The sequence below is a fragment of the Colossoma macropomum genome, unplaced genomic scaffold (assembly GCF_904425465.1).
Source record: "Colossoma macropomum unplaced genomic scaffold, Colossoma_macropomum, whole genome shotgun sequence".
Lineage (NCBI taxonomy): Eukaryota > Metazoa > Chordata > Actinopteri > Characiformes > Serrasalmidae > Colossoma > Colossoma macropomum.
Genome location: NW_023494789.1, coordinates 8,400,242 through 8,420,962, shown reverse-complemented (window position 1 = coordinate 8,420,962; position 20,721 = coordinate 8,400,242). Strand labels below are relative to the sequence as shown.

At 40.4% G+C, this 20,721-nt stretch overlaps 2 protein-coding genes across 2 annotated transcripts; both read right to left on the bottom strand.

The window, feature by feature from the left end:
- Positions 1-2,282: 2,282 nt before the first annotated feature.
- Positions 2,283-11,523, bottom strand: ccdc14 (coiled-coil domain containing 14). The gene is made up of 13 exons (XM_036569441.1): positions 11,262-11,523; positions 11,095-11,150; positions 10,073-10,142; positions 9,911-9,983; positions 9,664-9,810; positions 9,294-9,491; positions 7,702-7,793; positions 6,853-7,483; positions 5,666-5,804; positions 5,398-5,480; positions 5,040-5,216; positions 3,322-3,454; positions 2,283-3,207 (listed from the first exon to the last, which is right to left on the bottom strand). Exons 1-13 carry the CDS (start codon positions 11,289-11,291, stop codon positions 2,283-2,285), a joined length of 2,754 nt encoding a protein of 917 aa, XP_036425334.1. The 5' UTR covers positions 11,292-11,523.
- A 3,148-nt stretch (positions 11,524-14,671) lies between these two features.
- Positions 14,672-19,988, bottom strand: LOC118807486 (ropporin-1-like protein). Its single transcript, XM_036569502.1, has 5 exons — positions 19,894-19,988; positions 19,529-19,637; positions 18,154-18,315; positions 17,753-17,934; positions 14,672-14,819 (listed from the first exon to the last, which is right to left on the bottom strand). The coding sequence occupies exons 1-5, from the start codon at positions 19,986-19,988 to the stop codon at positions 14,753-14,755; spliced, it is 615 nt and encodes a 204-aa protein (XP_036425395.1). The 3' UTR covers positions 14,672-14,752.
- Between the last annotated feature and the right edge of the window lie 733 nt (positions 19,989-20,721).

The window sequence follows — 20,721 nt, the reverse complement described above, 5'->3', positions numbered from 1 at the left end:
TGACAGCTGGGATAGGCTCCAGCACCCCACCGCGACCCAGAAGGATAAGCGGTTTAGATGATGTATGTATGTATGTATGTATGTATGTTTTTAGCCGTTGAGCTCCATTTACTCCCATTCAGTGAGGACTCACTCGCGGTCGCCCCCTGCTGTTTAGCAGTCCTGTTTTTGATATAACGGGGGAAGTAGGAAGAGGCCAGGATCCACATAAACCGGCTCTGGCCGACTCAAGACAAAATATGGGCTGCGTCCAAAACCACATATTAGCCTACTACACTACATATACTGCATAATTGAATGGACTTCTATTGGTGGTGTACTATTTTTGACCTACCATTTAGTGTGGTTATATGCGGTTTAGGACGCAGCCATGGCAAGTGTGAGCTACGCCTCAGGGTTTTCTTGATTTATTGAGTCTCTTAAATGTCGTAGCAATAAAAGGGCTATGTATACTATATATACTACAAGGTATATTAGGAATTTAAATTTGCAGTTAGACTGAAAAGTGTTGTCAAAGTTTTTTTTTTGTTTGGTTGACTTATGTGTGTTGACTACTTATTAACTTGTAATGTTAATATACAAGGCGTCCCAAAAAAATTGAAATGTAAATATCTGAGTAACTACATGTCCTGGCAATCAAAATTAAATAGGCTTCATGTTGAACAATACAAGATTTATTTATCAAAATTCGAACAAGAAATTCAGAGGGATGTAGATTTCATAATCGATGTGTTGTAATATCTTCCGATACTGGTGGTCGTCCAGACCCCTTTGCCCTGCACAGACAGCCTTCCTCTTTGAAGTTTTCGTGCCATGTCCAAATCTGCTTTCCAGTTGGTGCATTTTTATTGAATTTTCTCGAAAATGCCGCTGCGCACTCCTGTCTGACTGTGTTCGAGCATTTTCTAACACACAAAATGCCTTTTCATTTCTAGTGAACGCCATTCTTAAACCTGAAAAAAACATTCAAATTAAACCTGGTTAGTTTTTACACATTTTGATAAAATTTGAGATCATTTGAGGGAGAATTGGCTCTGTTATTAGACTACGGAATGATGTCAATTTTTTGGGACATCATGTATTTTGAGAAAATAAAGTCGTAATATTTCAAGAATAAATTGGGCTGACTGTAGGGGGGCTACGGCTTTTTTTCGAAATAGTACTTTATTCTCGAAGTCTACTGTTTTTATTTTTATTTACAGTGGCCCTAAATCGCCGTCGTAGGAATTTAAAGTTTGCAGTTAGACTGATAAGTGTGGTCAGTGTTTTGGTTGACTTATGTGTGTTGACTACTTATTAACTTGTAATGTTAATATATTTTTCAAAAAATGTAGCACACTGATTAAAAGAACTTGCCAACTCAAAATTCTTTACAGTGGTGGAATGAGGTCTCCAATGCAATTTATATATTATCCAAAACAACAAGTGGAGTCATTGCGTCTTATTATGAATTTTTATATGTCGATAATGGTAAAATAGTGGCAAATCTGAAAATCGGTTTTCTTTGGAGACTATTCTGCTTTATAACTCCCTCCATGTACTTTTCTGTCTCCTCTTAGGCCAAAATCTTTTCTAAAAAACTATTGTAAACAGTGTCTCAGGTATCAGGTAGCATGTTCATGAACATTCTGCCTAATAACTTTTTTTCTGATAGTTTTAACGGGCATTAAACGCTTCAGACGGTGGTTCCTTTCACCACCACTGTGAAAAATTCTCAGTAAATTTGTCAAGAATGGAGCGTTTCACATCAAACCACTCTGAACGACATTTTTGAATTACAAAAATTGGTGGGATTCCCCTTAATAATTCAGCTATGGAGAAAATTTGAAAAAAAAATTAAAATACATCAGTGAAATTCCTCTTTAACGTCCTAAATATGCCTGATCACAATCATTCGTACACCAGTCTTTTCTGACAGTTTTCATACTTTTAACTTTGTTGATTAACTCTTAGATTTTTCCTTTAGGTTTTATCAACATTTAGCTCACTTAGTGATTTTAGTTTGCAGGCCTAAAAAGCAAAATAATGTCTGAACCCACTTTTGTCATCAAATAGAGAGAATAAAATAATATACATATTTATCCGTTCCAGCTGTCACATTTCATTCTTTTCCAGCTCAAGCCCTGTGACACACTAGAGCTTCCCTACAACATTCTGTACAAAGTAACTCAAACACAGTTCTTTTCAAAAATAATTTAATATGATGAATAAAAACATGACAAAACACAACATACACAAAATATGTAAAATTCAAGCTCTGAGGCCAGCTAAAATGTATCGTATCATTTCAGCTTCAAATCAGCTTTCAAGGTCTTCTGTAGACTTTCAATACTGGCATCCAGAGCTGCTAAACCGTTGCGGAAGTCCTGCTCGTCACGCGTGTTAAACGTAGACCAGGAGTTCAAGCTCCAGTCCGAAGCTAAGGATTTTATATCACAGGAGGAAACAGTGTTCTCAAACACTGATGGCCTTCCCATGCACATTGATGCTTCACCCATCTTCAGACAGCGGCGAGCATTCTGGGACTGCTCTGCAAAGTTAACTGTACCCTCACCGGAGCGTTTCAGCTGTGAGCCCACACCATCAGCATGTGAGAGGAAATCTTTACCACGATTATCATCCAGAGTTTTGAGGTCTTGAGCTGGGGGTCCATTTACTATGCCAAGTTTTTCAAAAGCAAGGCCCAAGTACTTCAGTCCTGGATGCTCATTTACTTCATCAACCCGATTCCTCTCATTAGTCTGCATGCGAGAGCAATTCTGGGTTAATGTTGCTGCGGGGTGCACTTTCAGTGTCTCTTTAAGAGGGACAAAAGCTGTTCCACTTTCACTCCTCACTGCTTCCTGAGTCCCACCCCCAGCTGAAGTGTCCTGTGCTGGCCTGGGTACTGCCAGACGTTTGGGTGAAATTGCTTTTGTCTCACACGCTCTACAGCTCTCTTCTCTACCCCTCCACTGGCAATGGGAGGAGGGTGAGAAGCTGTGGGGTTGTGGATGAGACTTCTGAGGGGAAGCGCTGTGTCCTGTGTCCCCCAGAGTCTGGAGGTAGGTCTTAATGGAGTCTGAGACTGGGTCAGTCACAGCAGTCTCTTTCTGTTGATTCTCGTAGAGATCTAGAACACTCTTGGTGAGCTGAGAGGGAGGATTGGGCACCTCTGTCTGAGTAAGCTGGCAGGCAATTTCTCTAGTAGGCCTCTTCTGGAGATTTCTGTGCACAATAAATGAAGGAATGAATGAACAGACAGGTATACCTGTGAAATATTTATCTATTTTTCTTATGTCAACAATTTACACAGGTTATTCCATTGTACTTATATCATACCTAATGATCTCTTGTAGTCTTGTGATCTCTGCCTCCTTCTGCTGGAGGCTCTGTGTCAGTGCAGTGTTTTCCCTTTCTGAGTCTTCCAGCTTAGCCTTGCAGTTTCTCATTTCAGCCAATGCCTCACTCACATCTAAATTACAACATAAAAGCAGTCAGAAACCTTTAGTGACCATGACTAATCAAGAATATGAGTTCATTTTGGTATTTTGTGAAAATTTAACACAGTTGTTGATACGTCCGAATGAGTACTTGAACATTAATTGTCAAAATCCTTATAGAGTAACTACACACCACTATTTTCAACTCCACATCTGGCTCAACTTGAAAAATGCTCAAAAACGCAGTGATGTTTGAGTTTGGAGGTGGGGCTGCGAGGGAAACTAGGCAGGCTGGGCTGCTGTGTTTTTATAGCTAATGTTAGCTACCAGAAAATATGGGAAGTGATGGAATCAAACAGCACTTTTGCACCTTCAAGGTCTTACAAGGTTGAGGATTTTTCTCTACTACCATCCCCAACTTCAACGAGGGAAGGTGGTTCTGATCAGGCAGTATGTCTTGAGCCTTAACAGTATGAGCCACTGACTCAAGCTGCTGAAGAGTTAACATTGTGCCAGAAAATGATTAACAGAGGCGCCGAACGGTAGAACATTCCCTAAAGCTGTGACAGCTAGCTTCTAATTATCTGTTCAGCAGGTCCGTATTCAATATAACCCAAGTCCTAATTTCTTAGATGCACTGAATTATGAATGAATAAAGTGGATTTCTTTGAACATTGTGTTTCATTCATTTTGACATCAAGCTATGAAAAACATACTTCTACTAGGCCATCAGGGTACCATTTCTTTCTAGGCTGGGGTTGTACACTGCCTCACTGGTCATCCAGAGATCCAGTGGCCCTAAATTCTTACGTTCTGCAAGCTGTTCTTGGCACTTATCAGCAGCTGTATGGAGACTTGCAAGAACCGTCACTTAATTGGACCATTGGGTCACCTAATCATACGTTGAACGTTAGCAGTATAAGGCTAGTTAAGTCTAAATGGAAAACAACTACAATATCTACAAATACAATAACTAAGAATTACCAATTATAACCAACTAGAACACTAAATAAACACCCTAGATGCAATGTTATATATGGGAAAACATCCAAAACAGCGCCAATGTTCTCCCTCGCTGCAGGCTCATATGGTTTCATATTTATGAACGTGGCACAAGCAGAGCCATCTCTCTACATGGCTCAGGGCACGAGTAGGGCGTCATCAGGGGGCGGTACTGTTGGTTGACTGATTTGCATACTGTGACATGTCATTGTACATTGTATTGTTGGTACGAAGACACGTCATCCGTGCCTGTTTAATTAGGACAGAAAAATGAAAAAAAGAGCTGATATTCCAGCCTGAAGTGTTTAAGTGATGCAGTGTGGATTGGATATACAGCTGCTCACGCTTCAGATGAGCTGACAGATTAGTGCTCTAAATTATAATTATAATAATGATTTACTTTAATGTGATGATCTTGTAGTTTGGTGGTAGCAGAGCAGGTCCTGTGCTGTACTAACAGTGTGTGGAGGAGACAGTGCAGTGTGTGTATTCTCTGATACAGCAGTAAAAACCTCTGATTATGATTTTGTCAGATCTGTTTGTTGTTTTAAACCTGCAGTAAAACTGTTTTTGCCTGAAGCAGATACGTGATGGAGTTGGGTTTGCTTTTCTTACCTAAGCGTACGCGACTGGTCTCTAACTCGCACTGCTCTTTGCTCTGCTGCAGGTCATTCTCTTTGTCCTCCAAAGCCTGCTGTAGTCTTTGGTTCTCCTGCTGAAGGTTTCCCAGCTCCCTATGGCTGTCATTTAACTGAGTTTGAAGTGTGATGTTTAGGGACTGCAGTGTGGCCACTGAAACACAGACATACACACAGTTCTAAGCTCATTCACTGATTCGCTTAACACAGCAATATTACTAGCTGAAGTCCTACTGTGTTGCTTTCTCAAAAGGGATTTAAAAAAAAAAAATGGTTAAAATAAACTGCACCATCTGCTGCTGCTAAACACCTGTTAGACAGCTATGTCTACTTACATTCCAGATTGCAGTCTACTGATCTGGCCTGCCTTTCAGCTCTCTCCCGCTCCATTAACTGTTGATTCAATATCCTCAAACGCCTATAAAACAAAACACATATGCACACACGATATCTTGGCAAAATAGTAGTTCAAAACTAGTTCTAATCAATCAGCCAAGACATGTTTGGTGTCTGAAGTTTACTTCTTTAGTTTTGCACTGGAGCTACAAAATACCTAAACTTTGTGACTAATTTTGTCCACTATACTAGCAGAGTGCTACTGACCTGCGGAGCTGCACATTCTCACTCCTGAGCGGCTGTAAGGCCAGTGCAAGCTCAGCCTGCACATTGGTGCTGCCCACCATTGCAGGTAGAAGGGAGATGCTCTGCTCCACCTCCGAGATGAGACGCACTGCCTCGCTGTCTAAAGGTAAAATGAGAGACCTCAATACACTCAACCCAACATGATATTCAGATCTACAAGACAAATATGCAAAATAATAAAAAAAACACAGGACTTCATTTGGTACATAAGAGAGGCAAAAACAAGTATAGGGCTAAAGGTGCACTCCAGCCAAAATGATATATCTGACCCTTACTTCATCTTTAGTATATGCCTACTCTCCTCCTACCGTGAAGGAGGAAAGGCTGTAGAGTGAGATTTCCTAGTTTAAGGACTATAAAAAAACAAACTCATCTATAACGGTGTATGTTGAAGGTAGAAAGAACTATTGAAAGGCTACAACTGCTTTAGGTGGATACTTGAGGGCAGGTTGTTTGAAATTGTTCCCCCCTCCCCGGATACCTGGCTAATACAGAAGGAAGTAAGACAGTTAACAATAATGCTAAGAAGCCATCTGTATTTATTAGCCTTTCTATAACAGTCGGATAGTCAGGATTTATTTATCACCGTAGCGGGATTACCAGTGGTTGCATGATGATGTATGCTAGGTACTGTAGTGAGAGGACATTTATGGATAAAGACACAAAAGGCTACAAAATCATAAGTTCTATTAGCCAACAAAGATAAGGGATGCAATGCTGTGCTACAAAACATTAAACTTATATTACAGACCTTATTAAACTGTTAAAACATTCCAAAACACCCGCAACCCTAAGACAGGCGCTCCTACAATAGTTCTGGAGGCCAACATACACGCATACAGCCAGGATCACTGTGCAATATCCTACACTATCCAACAGCATAAGGCAGCAACCCATATCAAATACGAACACTGTTTTTCATTAAATGAAGAAATAAAGTGCTCTACAACAGCATTTTTTTTCTAATCCAGCTTTCAACACACCAGAGACAGGCAGTGAAAGGATGTAGAGGCCTAATATACCTGTCTGAAGACAGACTATATAGAGCCCTAGAAGACTTCACAAAAAATCTTCAGCCTGAATACAAATGAGGCGAGAAAAACACAGCAGGGCTGAAATAGTTCAGGTAGCGAAAGAAGACAGCTCACCTTGATTAGCTACCAGAGTCTTCAGCTCACCGAGTAGATATTTGACAGTCATGACTTTCCTGGCTGTCTTTTCTGGGCTGGACTGTACTGTGTGCTTCTTCATGCTGGTCTGACAGCTTGTATCTCTGACCGGTGTGGTGTCTACTCCAGCCAGCTCATCCTCCTCACTGGTGCAACCTCCACTCTCCTCGGAGCTCTCCTCAGCTCCTGAGCTCTGCTCCTGGTGACTGGAATGCACCAGGACTGGTTGTGGATAAGTTTGGGGGTGGCTGGTGATTGGTACCTGGGTGGGTATATGTGCTGCCACTGTAGGTGAAGGACAAGACTGAGATGCGTTCTGAGACTGTAGGGGAGCACTCTGCCCAACTGACAGAACATGCGGTGCACTTAAGAGGGGGCTGGGCACTCTAAGCTCCCCTTTTGCCGCTGGATGTATGGAGGCCTGGTGTACAGCAGACACTGTGGAGGCCACAGGATGCCGCTGGACAGCTGGTGCCACAGAGAGCAAAGCCGTGTACTGGGTTGGTGGGACTGCAGTGTTTAAAGCTCCATGTTGTCGTGATTGTCCTTCAGTGGCTACGTCCCACTGCTGAGTGAAGTAATGCATTTCTCCATCTGTCTCTCTATGAGACTGCTCTCCATGGAGATGGAGAGAGACAGGGAATAATTAACATACTGACAGACTGCAATGGGGCAAGAAATCGACAGCAGGCAGTAATCAAACTATCCATCTTGCAACTGTAGCTACCAAAGAACACATTTGTGGATGAAGCATGGATAGTTCAACTAGCTTCTCTATATTTAACTAATTATGTTTCACTTTCAAGCTGTAGATGTGTTGACTCTTACCGCTTGACTGTGAGCTGACGTGGGTCTCTGAGGGCTCAGTACTGGAGTAGAAGTGGTCAGACGACAATTAAACACAGTAGAGGGCTGGAGTCCTGCAAAACCAAATAGATGTTGTCCACATCTAATGAGAACTATCCTGCTGTATTCTTTCCATGCTCATGGCTCCTTTTTTGTTGTGTGCTTTCAAGTTCCATTCTCAAAAGCTCAGCGAGTTAACGACTGTGGTTGTGTGGTAGAGGAATGCTATCAATATGATAATCTTTCTACCATATTATAAGAGTCCACTGCAACCTTAATCACCCTGACAGTGTGAGCACTATTCTGTCCTCACACCTGTTTACAAAAGGATCCTGCACTAGCAGGTTACACAAATATGTAACACTGTGAGACATATTCGCAATACAAAACGTTCATAATTATTAGTTTAGCATGTACAAGTTACATAAGTCATAAAATAACATTCCTTTTATTTTTATTCAACATAAGGGACTAAAGGGAAAAAAGTGACTTAAAGATAAAAAAGACAATGGGATAATTGACCTAATATCCAATTAGTCATGCGTACCAGATATGATTTTATAACTAGAATAGTACACAGCTAGAAGCGACCGAGAGAATCTGGGTTAAATTTGTGTAGTAATATAGAGAGTTCAAAGTAGGGGTGCTGGTGAGGTTTTCAATATTGTCTGCCTCAGTTTCATGAATTTAAGCTAGCATGGCCAAAACATATGACACATCCCAAATAAACATTATCTACTAAAAGGGAAAACCATTCAGTACATTCTAGTTTTAGAATTAATAAATGGAAAGAAAAAAGTTAACAATGGGTTAATGGCGGCTGTATGTGACCTCAGCCGCTCACAGTTGCGTTGATATAGTGGGTAGAAAGAATTGGGCGCTATGTTTGCAGATGCTGTTTCACTAGGTTGCATGTTGTGTTATGGATTACACTCTGGAAGTTAAAAGCGTACGGAATGAAGCAATTTTGAAATGGATTTTAGAGGGACAGTCTAGGGGTTGTGGCCAGTTCCCACCGACTAAGTAGTTCCCCCCATCACACGATGCTACCAAGCTAGGGGGGCGTAGGGCAGCAAGTGCAACGTCATTGTTCAGTACAAACCCGCTTGGAGAAGAATGCTAAGTGCCAATTCTGTTACATCAGCTAACAGACGCACACACTGGCTAGCTTCGTGCTGGGTGATGGGGGAGAAGTAGGGCCATGCTACCCACCCAGCGAGAGCAAGGCCAATTCTGCCCTTTTCAACTCACAACCATGGATGGCTGTGGCATCACTGGGGCTCAAACCTGCTATCTCCTGATGATGGAGCCAGTGCATAGATGGTTAACACCACTGGGTGTTGTTTACAGTTTGTCTACAATTGCTCCAAATATTTGATTTTTTTTCCTAATGTTTTATGAGCCGTGCAGTGACAATACCTGCAATGTGTTTATCAAACCATACTGTGACATATCATAATAGAAGAAATAAAATATTGAAGAAGACGAAATAATAGACAGAAATACACAATAAATTCAACTATCTTGAGCCATATGCAGGTTTTTTTATGTTTATATGTTTATGTGGTTTTTACCTGTTGATGGAAGGCTGTTGCTGCCTCCAGACACTGGGCACAACAACGGAAGAGAATGAGGCTGAATATGCTCTGATTGTGTGGCTGGGGTCTGTGCGGTTGGCTTGACTTCTAACCCATGTACTACATCAACAGCAATGGGCTGTTGTCTTAGGCCTGGGTAAGTCTGGGAGGACAAGATAGTCTTCTGCACTACAGCTACAGAAAGAACACAAAGAGCCATTTAAACTACTCTATCTAATAATAACAGGTTGCATCTTTAGGCCCATAAAATCAAGATCACAGGGTGTACATGAATGATGCATATTTTACATGATAAAGCACATGCATCAAATCAGCATTACTTAAATACACACGTTTGGAGCATCACCTGGTTTTTTGGTTATATGTGAGACTGAGCTTGACTTCTTTCCAAGCCTCTTCTTCTCTGTGTCCACTTTGCCATGTATCCCCTTAGATTTTAATTTGGAAGAAACTGTCTTTGGGACTTGTGACTTTGACTTGGATTCTGTTGTGTCTGTTGAGGAACAGTGAAGACATGAAAGATGCACAAAACGCTACCAACTACAAGATTGCGTGCTTTAAGCAAAACATTAATGCTTCAAGTCAAAGGCTACCTGTTTTCTCAGAATGAAGTATACCACTGAGCAAAGCTGCACAGCGATCCAAGCCTTTGTGTATTGTTGTCACCTAGTCAGTACATTTAGTTAATGAAAGTAAATGCAGAGAAGAGGTATAACAATGCAGGAATATGCAAGATTATGTTGATGAAGGTCTACCTGATCTTCTGAATCAGTGGAGTAAAGGGAATATGCTGGTTCAAGAGGTGCTGCATGTCTTCCAACAACCCTGCAGCACAGTATAAGGCAGTCAGAGAACCATATAGGTCTACAGTAAAGAACATGTTAAAAGGGCATTCTGTCCTAAAACTAGCATTTAATGTGTTTTTGTTATGTTACATAATATTCTCTGGTGCACCACTTCATCCCTTAGCCTCATCAGCCTGAGAGAGTATTTCTATTAAAACAATTTTGCATTTTGTGTTTTCATCTAGAGGCTGATAAATATGACTGTGGTAGATGCTAGTTTAGTGATACGGCACAAAACACAACTGGTTGTCAAAGTCTTGTCCTCGTGAAAAGGATAATTCACACAGCTGTCGATACCCCAAGTATCCACCCCAAAGTACTTGCAGACTTTCAAAATGCACTTTAGTTTTCAATATACATCAGTAGGGTTTTAGTATTTTTCTAGTCAGAGTCAGAACTTTTCACAGTGGTGGTGATAGGAACCAGGTGTCCACCCCTAAAGCCCCCCTCACAGAAAGCTTATACATGAAATGGTTAGATATATGCTGTCTGATGTCTGACACATTGCTTTATAATGGTTGTGCGATAAACCTTTGACTTGAAATGTATTTTAATCAATTTATTTTAACCCATTCATGGCGGATGGGTACACGCAGGGCACTGTGAAGCAAAATAGTGCCCAAACAAAACTTATTTTATCAGATTTATGACTATTTTGCTATTATCAACATTACATATACAAACTCAGAAGACACATGTAGTTCTAGTGGTGGCTTTGGAGAGTAAATAAAATGGCTATATTTGTGTTGTTGACACGGAGACCCCTGGTTCCTAACACCACCACTGCAAAGAAATCATATGTTGGAGTCCATATGTTACTCCACAATGAACTACTTCACATCAAACCACTGTGCATGGCTCTGTATCTCAAAGATTAAATTATTCAGAAATTTAGGAAAACTGGTGGAATTCTCCTTTAAAGAGCTGCTTACGTTTTCTTGTTCACTTGTCCCCGCCCACAGCCTGTCAGTCTGCCTGACGAGACCACCTGCCAGTGACAGAGGAAGGAAAACGGTACAACAGAACCATTATAACCTTGATAAACAGGTCTGAAGCATATTAGAATAGTAAAATATAGTAAAATGAAGACAGTCCTCACCTTGTGTCTGGATTTTCCTTGTCTTGCCATTTGTAAACAAGGAAGGAAGTTAAAGTTTGAGCTCAGCTAACGTTACAAGTAGAGGCTGGTACTCTTATCGACTCACAGCCAGTTTTTTAAAACGCCCAAACACGTAACACAAAGCCTCAAACCCCCAGAAACTAACTCGAACTGCAGCTATGAAGAGTTATTACGTTAAACGTTTCCAGGACGTTCTACGTTTAAAGTCCTACAATCTCCATAACAGCCTGCCACTGCACGTCTGTTGTTCAAACGGAAGACAACGGTGCCCTTGACCAATAGAAAGAAAGCAACTCTTTACTTGAACTATTATTGGTGCACCTGATCTGACGTCAAACAGACGCGCTCGTCTATTGGACCTAACAGTTGCCGATCTCAGTAGCGACAACCAATAGGATTACCGCCGCTATGGGCGTGCCGCCTTTGTCAGGTTAGAACGCGAGACAGTGTAACCATGGAGATTGTTGTTAATTAAGCGTCTTTTCGCGGTTTGTTGGATTGTTATTCCCGCGTTTGGAAGATTTGATTCATTCATTAACTCATTCACGCGCTCATTGTCTGCCATAAACATCATCTAGATAAAAGCAGCCTGTTTAATTGTAGCTTAAAGGGGAACTCCACCGCTTTTGTAAAAATTCTACATAATTAAATGGTTGAGACAAAGTAATTCAGAGTGGTTTGGTGTGAAACGCTCCGTTCTAGAGAAATTTACCGAGTCAGATTTGTTCACAGTGGCGGTGATAGGAACCAGACGTCTAAAGAGTTTAATGCCTCTAAAAGCTACATCACAGAAAGTTATTACATGAAATGGTTCGATATTGCGGTCTGATATCTGACACGTTGTTTTATGTTAGTTTTGTGGTGAAGTTTTGGCTTAAAATTTATTTGAATCCATTTATTTTAATCCATTCATGGCGGATACATGCAGGGCGTTGTAAGGCAAAACAGTCCCCAAAGACAACTTATTTTTTACAGATTTATCTATTTTACCATCATCAACATTACCTACAAAACCATTTCACATCAAACCACTCTGAATGACTCTGTTTACATTTCAAGGTCTGAATTATTCAGAAATTTTGAAAAAAATGGTGGAATTCCTCTTGAACAAATGTCTATATGAGAACTAAATCTTGTTAAAGCTGTAGATATGTTTGCCTGTCTTGTGTCCCAAAAACAGTTTGATAGGATAACATGGCCATAAAGGGCCTGTGTTCTTCATTCTTTTCCTCATATTTTATCCTTCATCTGAAGTTCGCTTCTTGTGCGTGTGTTGTTTCTAAGTACCAAACAGTAGTAATGAATTCTAAGATGACCATTTCCAGTTTCTCTTCACCCCTTAGAATTAAACAGGTTGTTTTTGTTACAATGCTTTTAAGACCAATATATGTAAATGTCATCTGCTCTGATTGGCTGACCCCTTCACAGCCTAGGCTGAAGTGCAACGAACATATATATATTGTAAGACCTAATTATTGGGATGAAATAGTTTAGTGGCCTATAGTAAAAACGTAAAAGGGGGGGTTTACAAATTATAGGAAACACTACATGAAATACTCTTAATCATTGGCTCATTTATTGTATAGTAAGAGATGGGCTACTAGAAGTAACTGTAAACCCAAGTTTACCTACAATCAGGTCCATAAGTATTTGGACAGTGACACTTTTTTTTGTAATTTTGCCTCTGTATGCCACTGCAATGGATTAAAATGAAGCAGCCAAAATGTGATTGAACTGTAGACTTTCAGCTTTAATTCAATGGGTTTAACAAAAACACTGTATTAAATCTTTAGGAATTATAGCCATTTTTACATAGTGCACAGGATCAAAAGTAATTAGACAGTTGATTGATAGTTGATTGATGTTCCCTTGTTACTTTATGACAAATTAAGGAGATAAAAGGTCTGAAATGTTGAATATGCATACGATAGCTGTTCATGGGAACTCTCAATATTCGGCCCAAAGAGGTGTCGATGCATGTAAAGGGGGCATCATTAGGCTGAAAAAAAAACAAAACAAACCCATCAGAGAGACAGCAGAAATTTTGGGAGTGGCCAAATCAACAATTTGGTACATTCTGAAAGAGAAGGAATGCACAGATGAGCTCAGCAACACCAAAAGGCCCGAAAGACCATGGAAGACAACTAAAGTAAGTGATTGTAGAATTCTTTCTGTGGTGAAGAAAAACCCCTTCACAGCATCTGTCCAAGTCAAGAACATTCTAGAGGAGGTTAGCATATCATTGTGAAAGAGTCGCCTTTGTGAATGTAAATACAGAAGGTTTACCTCAAGATCCAAACCACTGGTAACACTCAAGAACAATGAGGCCAAATTAGACTTCGCTAGAAAACATCTAAATCCTGCCTAGTTCTGGAACAAGATTCTTTAGACAGATAAAACCAAGGTTAACTTGTACCAGAATAATGGAAAGAGAAGAGTATGGAGAAGGACTGATGATTCATAGCACACCACATCATTGGTCAAACATGGTGGAGGTAGTGTTATGGCATGGGCATGTATGGCTGCCAATGGAACTGTCTCACTGGTGTTTATTGATCATGTGACTGCTGATAGAAGTACCAATATGAATTCTGAAGTGTACAGAGCTATACTTTCTGCTCAGATTCAGTCAAATGCTGCAAAATTGATAGGACGGTTCTTCATGGTACAGATGGATAATGTCGTACCGCGACAGCAACCCAAGAGATTCTTAAGGCAAAGAAATAGAATGTTTCTATAAATGGCTGAGTGAGTCACCTGACCTCAACCCAATTTAGCATCCTTTTCACTTACTGAAGACTGAGGGCAGAAAGACCCACAAACAAGCAGCAACTGCAGGCGGCTGCGGGAAAAGGCCTGGCAAAGCATCTGAACGGAAGAAACCCAGCACTTGGTGATGTCTAGGGGTTCCAGACTTCAGGCTGCAGTCAATGAAAGCTGAAAATCTAAACTTCAATCATATCTTGACTTCACCATGATTTAAATCCACTGTGTTGGTGTACAGAGGCAAAATTACAAAAATTGTGCCACTGTTCAAATACATATGGACCTGATTATATATGGTGGGTGTTTCTGATCAAATGATCAGTGAGTATTTCCTGTGGTTGTTGTTATTTTGTAATCCCTCTACAGCCTCTGGGATATTTTATCCTATGTATGCACACTTAATGAATTGCACAGATGGCCACAACGCAGATTCTAAATAGAAGACAGAGATAGATAATAGAGCTATAAATCCATTTGCATTCCCATAAATTATAAACAAATCATGATACAGTTCCCTATTGGCTAAACCACTTAAACGGGCTGAGACAATGCAGCCCACTGTGCAGTTTCATAATGTGATGAACAATCATCTGTGAACACCCCGGTTGTTGTGACTCTGGTTTTATTGGCTGACGGAGTCCTTGGGGAGAGGGACTGATGAGGTTTTAGTGAAGGCCTTTCCTCCCGTTATGCCATTAGAGAAGTCATTCCAGGCGCACTTTGCGGCTGTTGATGAAATCAGACACCCTCACCACTCCGTTGCACACCTTCCTGAGGAAAGAACGGTGAAGAAATCACAGGCTTTACCAGGGAAGAGCTGACAAGACAGCATTTATACCCCAGCTGCCAATGAAGACAGTGTGACTCATTCGTGATTCAGCTATGAACAAATAAACTTTGTTCTTTCGTTTTTTGTTCCTTTCTATTTTTGTTCACTGGATCTTTTGTTCCTTGCTCAAATAATGTCTGGAGAAAAATAATCATACAAAAGTCTTTGTGTTAAATCACAATGTGTTCCAAACTGTCACATGTAACTCTTCTAGAAGTCAAGCCATGATATGCTGGGAGCATCTTTAGGTTGACTGCAAGCAGTGGTATCAGATAAAGGAGTGGTAACAGGCAGACAAAATGCATGAGAAGTACTTCTTGCAGATTTTCTGTCTTCTGTACAGTTCCAAAAATAGTTTGGTAGTACATCACTTAAAGATTTTACAATTTTCAGGGACCAAACGGTGATGATTCATTTTACGTGACCATTTATATGATTTTCTTTTCATACCTCAGAAGTAACCAGGCTGTTTTTGCTACTGTGTCTTTAAGACTGATATATGTAAATGCTCACTGTTCTCACTGGCTGACTCCTTTACAAATGAAATGAGGCACACCATATTCAAAAGCAGTCTGGGGGCTCCTGAGTGGCACAACCATTTAAGCACTGGCCGTATTTTAGTTGCCCCCTCATCATTCAGCATGATGCTAACCAATGAAATGCAATGTTGTAGCATTGCGTTATAATGGGAGACCTAGCTAGCAGGTAGATTAGGACATGACTACCTTTAAAGAGGAAAAAAGCAGTTTGTACAGAGAAAACGGTTTAAAATCTCTAATGATGTTAGAAAAAAATAACCTTTAATTCCCTTAATCATACATTAAATGCCAGTCTTTTACAGAATGTATTGTGTTTTTGTTGTGAGGGCACACACTAGATGATAAGGCACAGAGAGGATATTACACACATAACGAGTTACAGCTATGAAAAGCACTCAAAACCAGAGAATTTCTAGTGAGAACTGCCACTCAATAATGTCAATATAGTTTGTTTAATGCTCTCAGGATCTCCCTAATGAATGGCTTCCTAAGGAGCTTCTGTGCAAAATCATAGTTTGTAAATGTTTAATCATATTTATTACAGAAAAATATCAGCATAATACAGCATACATCTCAAATATCTCAAATATCTCAACATAATCTCAACATAAAATGACTCATATTTTTCAGTGCTTTTGAACTCCAGTATTAGGACAATGTGTCTTATGTACATTCATGAGGTCAGTGAGAGCGAATCTACACACTCAGCCAATGAGCTGATCAGCTCAACCAACCAATCAGCACTCAGTAGCAGTAATGCCAACCAATCAGCACTCGGTAGCGGGAATGCCAACCACGCAGCACTCAGCGGCGGTGATGCCAACCAATCAGCACTCAGTACCCGTAATGCCAATCAATCGGCACTCGGTAGAAGCAATGCCGACCAATCAGCATTTAGTAGTGGTAATGCCGACCAGTCAACACTCAGTAGCACTAATGCCAACCAATCTGCTCTCAGTAGCGGTAATGCCAACCAATCAGCACTCGGTAATGGTACTGCCAACCAATCAGCACTCGGTAGCAGCAATACCAATCAATCAGCATTTATTAGTGGTATTGCCGACCAGTCAACACTCAGTATTACTAACGCCAATCAGTCGCAATGAATGCTTAGCAGCAGTAATGCCAACCAGTCAGCTCTCAGTAGCAGTAATGATAGCATACTACTGCCCAATACCTTCTTGCTGTAGAGAAATGTAAACATACTAGTACATTTTCTTTGATTTTGTAACGGAACACATCCTTATACTTTCCAAAGTTAAAGGACATTCCTTCATAAATGACCAGAAAACCATCATTTTTAACCATTTAGCTTCATTTGCCTCCATTCATTAAGGGCGTGCTTGTCGGCTCCCTCTAGCACTTTGCATTTTGATATTAGCTCCCCATAAACTAGCTCTGCTCAAAACCCCAGAGCTCACTGTTATCACGTGATACAAACAAAGCAAAGGTGGACTGGACCAAATGCATAAAAGAGGAGGGTGGTTGGAAAACGAATGTGAACGCTCGTAACGCACAACACCGCGTGTGTTTACAAGGAAAGCCTCGTCCTTCAATAAAAAGAACCAATCAGCTTGCTGGTAAAGCCATAAGCAGGAAAATCTCCCACATTGTGTAGATATGAGCACACAAAGTAGCCAGAACAGCTGATGTTTTTGCATTACCTGAGCCAAACAGCACAAACTGTTTATACTGCTTTTGTCCGGTTTTATCAGTGATTTCAAATCTGTTTTTGAAACATTAATGTGGCTTTCAGTTTGGGGTTTATAAGTCTCTCCTCATTCAACAGAAAAGGAGCCTGGGTTTGTATGACTGTGAATTGTAAAGAGACTGACCTGCCTTCTGGGTCCATACATGATAAACATGTAAAGTCTCTTATTTGAGTGTGTTCGACAAAGCAGCTCCTCTTTCTCCAAAGTCCGCTGTGCTGCACAATCAGCACGCATGCACGTCTCTTCACCTTTTTTTCTCTTCTAGTTCTCTCACTGACAGTTGCTTAAATCACTTATTCAGTTACATCACTGACCATCTCACACTACAGGACTTGGTTAAAGTGTTGCTTAAAATCATGCAGTGTAGGCCCAGCTTTTAGAAGGTGGATTCAAGGTGAATGAGTGGGCATATGCAAATGTGTTCATGGTTATGACATCACAACCATGTCAAATTCAAAAAGGTCCATTTTTTTGCTTAGTTCCCATATATGGGCTGTTCTTGGGATGGATACTTGTAATGGACTTGGGATTGAGGGGTATATTTTAAAACTTTACCAATGAAATTTTCCATAAATTCTTTATATAAACAATGAAGGCTTCCAATATATAGGCCCTTTAACTCACGCTTGCGTTTCAAGGTAAGTGAGTGCCCTGTCCATTTGCCACTGAGGCACGTCCCCATCCACCGCAGCCAGGTATGTGTACAGATAACGAAAGGTCTCGAACGGCACACAGGCATCAGGAGGCTTACAGGTGGGGTCACAGTTCATGATGTAGCAAGCATGAGCCATGGCGACCTTGATGGTCTGTCAAAAATAAGCAATAACTGCATGATTATAGAGGAAACAGGCATACAGTTACATGTCAACAGTCTGAAAAGCACCCCTAAAAAAGTCCTGCCCTTTATGTTAGCCAGTATATAATGTAAATTGTAAAGAATATGGTGTTTATCATATTTCATGTTGTTGTCCTGTGAGGTTATTATAACTTTAAGCTTCACAATGTTGTGTAGACTGTATATTTACCCCTCCTAGGTAGCTGCAGCACAGGGCAAAGAACTTGATCCAGTCAAGCTCTGCTCCAAAGCAGCCAACTTTGTAGATGTGTTTGAGGAGGTTGTCTGACAGGCCAAGTCTCTTCCATGCAGAGCGCACCTCCTGCTTACTTACTGTGCTTTTCTTACTCAGCTGATGAAACAAGATTTAAAGGGACAATATTCTACATTTTGCTCACATTTGAATTCCGAATACATAGTTTTATGCGCCAAAAACAATCATATATTTTTACATAAACATTTTCCCTATAACAGAGTTCATATAGTTTCCTGAAAATAGGCTAATAGCTGTTTTACATAGTTCACCAAACTTATTTAAAAAAACAAAAAGATAATTTTTTTCATAATATGAGCCCTTTGAGGAGTGCATTTGATGGAAAAACAAATTTCTCTTTTGTCTGATGTAGAATACATTGCTAAAGTTTGGTATAATATGAAAATGAATGTAGTATGTAAACATTGCTAAATTAGACCATTCACTAACTAGCCCATACAATCCATATATGAAAACTAAACTGCAAAACAGCTCATTTGTAATTCATTGTTTTGTGATATTATTCATTCTCATATTTAAGTTTATCCATAACCCCTTCGCTTTTTGATGAAGCACAATACAGGTCAGCCAATCAGCTCTGCTGTATTTATATCAGTCTTAATGGCACAGTAACAAAAACAGCTTGTTTTATTCTAAAGGACAGAAAGAGTTTGAAAAATGGTCATGTGAAAATTTAATTGTGACTGTTTTTAATATATAAACCCACACAAATATCCTAAGTGGACCTTAGTGGAGACAAAAAAAGGACATAGGCCCTTTAAGACTTTGCAGCTAATACAATACCTTATTGATTAGAGCATTTGCACTGTAGTAATCAGGTCTGATACTTGGACTCACTCCATAGTTTTACCATCCAGGCTATTTGCTAGTTCTCATGAATGGCCTTAAGTAATTTGTGATACGTAGGCTACATGTCTACATGCAACCAGAGCTTCAAGGGGAATTCCACCAATTTTTCTAAATTTCTGCATAATTGAATAACAATTATTCAATTATTCGTTATTCAGAGCGGTTTGATGTGAAATGCTTCATTCTACAGAACCTTACTGAGTCAGAATTTTTTACAGTAGTGGCGATAGGAACCTGACATCTGAAGAGTTTAATGCCCTCACAGAAACATATTACGATAAATGGTTACGAATAGGCTGTCTTATGCGTGAGACATTATTTTATGATAACTTTTTATCAACTCAACTACTCTGAATGACTTTTACATGTCAGTGATTGGATTATGGAGAGAATTTCTAAAATTGGTGGAATTTCCCTTTAACCTGTCACTAGAAGGCCTCACCTGTGAGTGCATGGCTGTTAGGGCCTCAGGTGTAAGGTCCGTGGTGTAGACTCTCATAGGCATTTTTCTCACCGGGAGAGGCCGTCCTTGGACCAAGGCACTGAAGTAACTGCATGACAATCAAAACCACCAGTTAAGCTTAACCCCCTTAAATGGTTGGGTCCACCGGTGGGCCACACTTCCATAACCTATACACAGTTCTGTAACCTAAGAATAGCTCAGTCAGTTTGCACTGAAGTCCCTGTAGTTACTGATTAATAAGCCTTAGTATGTAATAAGCCTGGGATTTTCTGCAGAAGTAGGCAGTAATGTTATTCCATTAATACAATTTAATGACGTTTTCTTGCTAGTATTGTGCTTCTTACACTGTGGACCATTCAAGCAGATCTTCTGGCTGGGTTCTGATGGCATCCTTAGTAAACTGCTTCAGAATCGCAGGCAGCTCAGGAGGGATGACCATGTCTGCCCCCTTTTCGGACATCCTGCTAAAATAAAACCCACTCAGGGCTCAAACCAGGCGAGGAGGCAGGCTAAAGCCCTGCATGTGAATTATCACACAAGATACAGTGTTATAAGGGCCAAAAAGGCCAAAGTGGGCTTACCTAACACGGGTGTGGTAGCACAGATAAAGAAGCGATCAGCGTGGTTTGAATTAATTATTGCGTGGGGAATCACCACTGTGACGCATCTCTGGCGTTACAACGCGAGTCCACACGGGGGCGACACTTCACTGTCAGCAAAAGAGTACAGTCTTTTGATGGAAAGCTGGACTGTTCCTTGTGTTGTAGGAGAGCTTAATGTCATTTCAAGATCGCGGAAATCGTATAAAATAGTGTAAGATGTAAGTAGCAGTGTGTATGTCTGTCTGTAGGGTTTTAGTAGGTCAAGCCTGACTTCAGTGAAAGCTGGAGGCTCGATATGAATTACAGGAAGACTGGATTTCCTGGCGAGCTCTGATAGCAACATTTAAAGGGCCCATCACATGGAAAGCCTCATTTCCCTCACTTTTTATTTAATAAAAGCCCTTAATGTAGCATGTAAACACTGTAAAGGTGTCAAAATGTTCCTCAGTCCACACAGTTCACAACAGCCTGTTTTGAATTCATTGTTTTTGTGACGTCACGTAAAGTATTTACATAAAACCGCCTATTCAGCCTATAGCCTATTCACACTACCTCCCTTTTGAACGAGGT

Bases quoted from the DNA above. Each gene is read 5' to 3' on its own strand.
- ccdc14 (XM_036569441.1), bottom strand. From the start codon at position 11,291: ATGGCAAGACAAGGAAAATCCAGACACAAG. The intron at 9,984-10,072 runs GTAGACCTTCAT...TGTACTGACTAG, and splicing joins CCACTGATTCAGAAGATCAG to GTGACAACAATACACAAAGG. The intron at 5,481-5,665 runs GTCAGTAGCACT...TTTGTTTTATAG, and splicing joins GAGAATGTGCAGCTCCGCAG to GCGTTTGAGGATATTGAATC.
- LOC118807486 (XM_036569502.1), bottom strand. From the start codon at position 19,988: ATGGTCATCCCTCCTGAGCTGCCTGCGATTCTGAAGCAGTTTACTAAG. The intron at 19,638-19,893 runs GTAAGAAGCACA...ATTGTCATGCAG, and splicing joins CTGCTTGAATGGTCCACAGT to TTACTTCAGTGCCTTGGTCC. The intron at 17,935-18,153 runs GTAAATATACAG...TATTTTTGACAG, and splicing joins GCTGCAGCTACCTAGGAGGG to ACCATCAAGGTCGCCATGGC.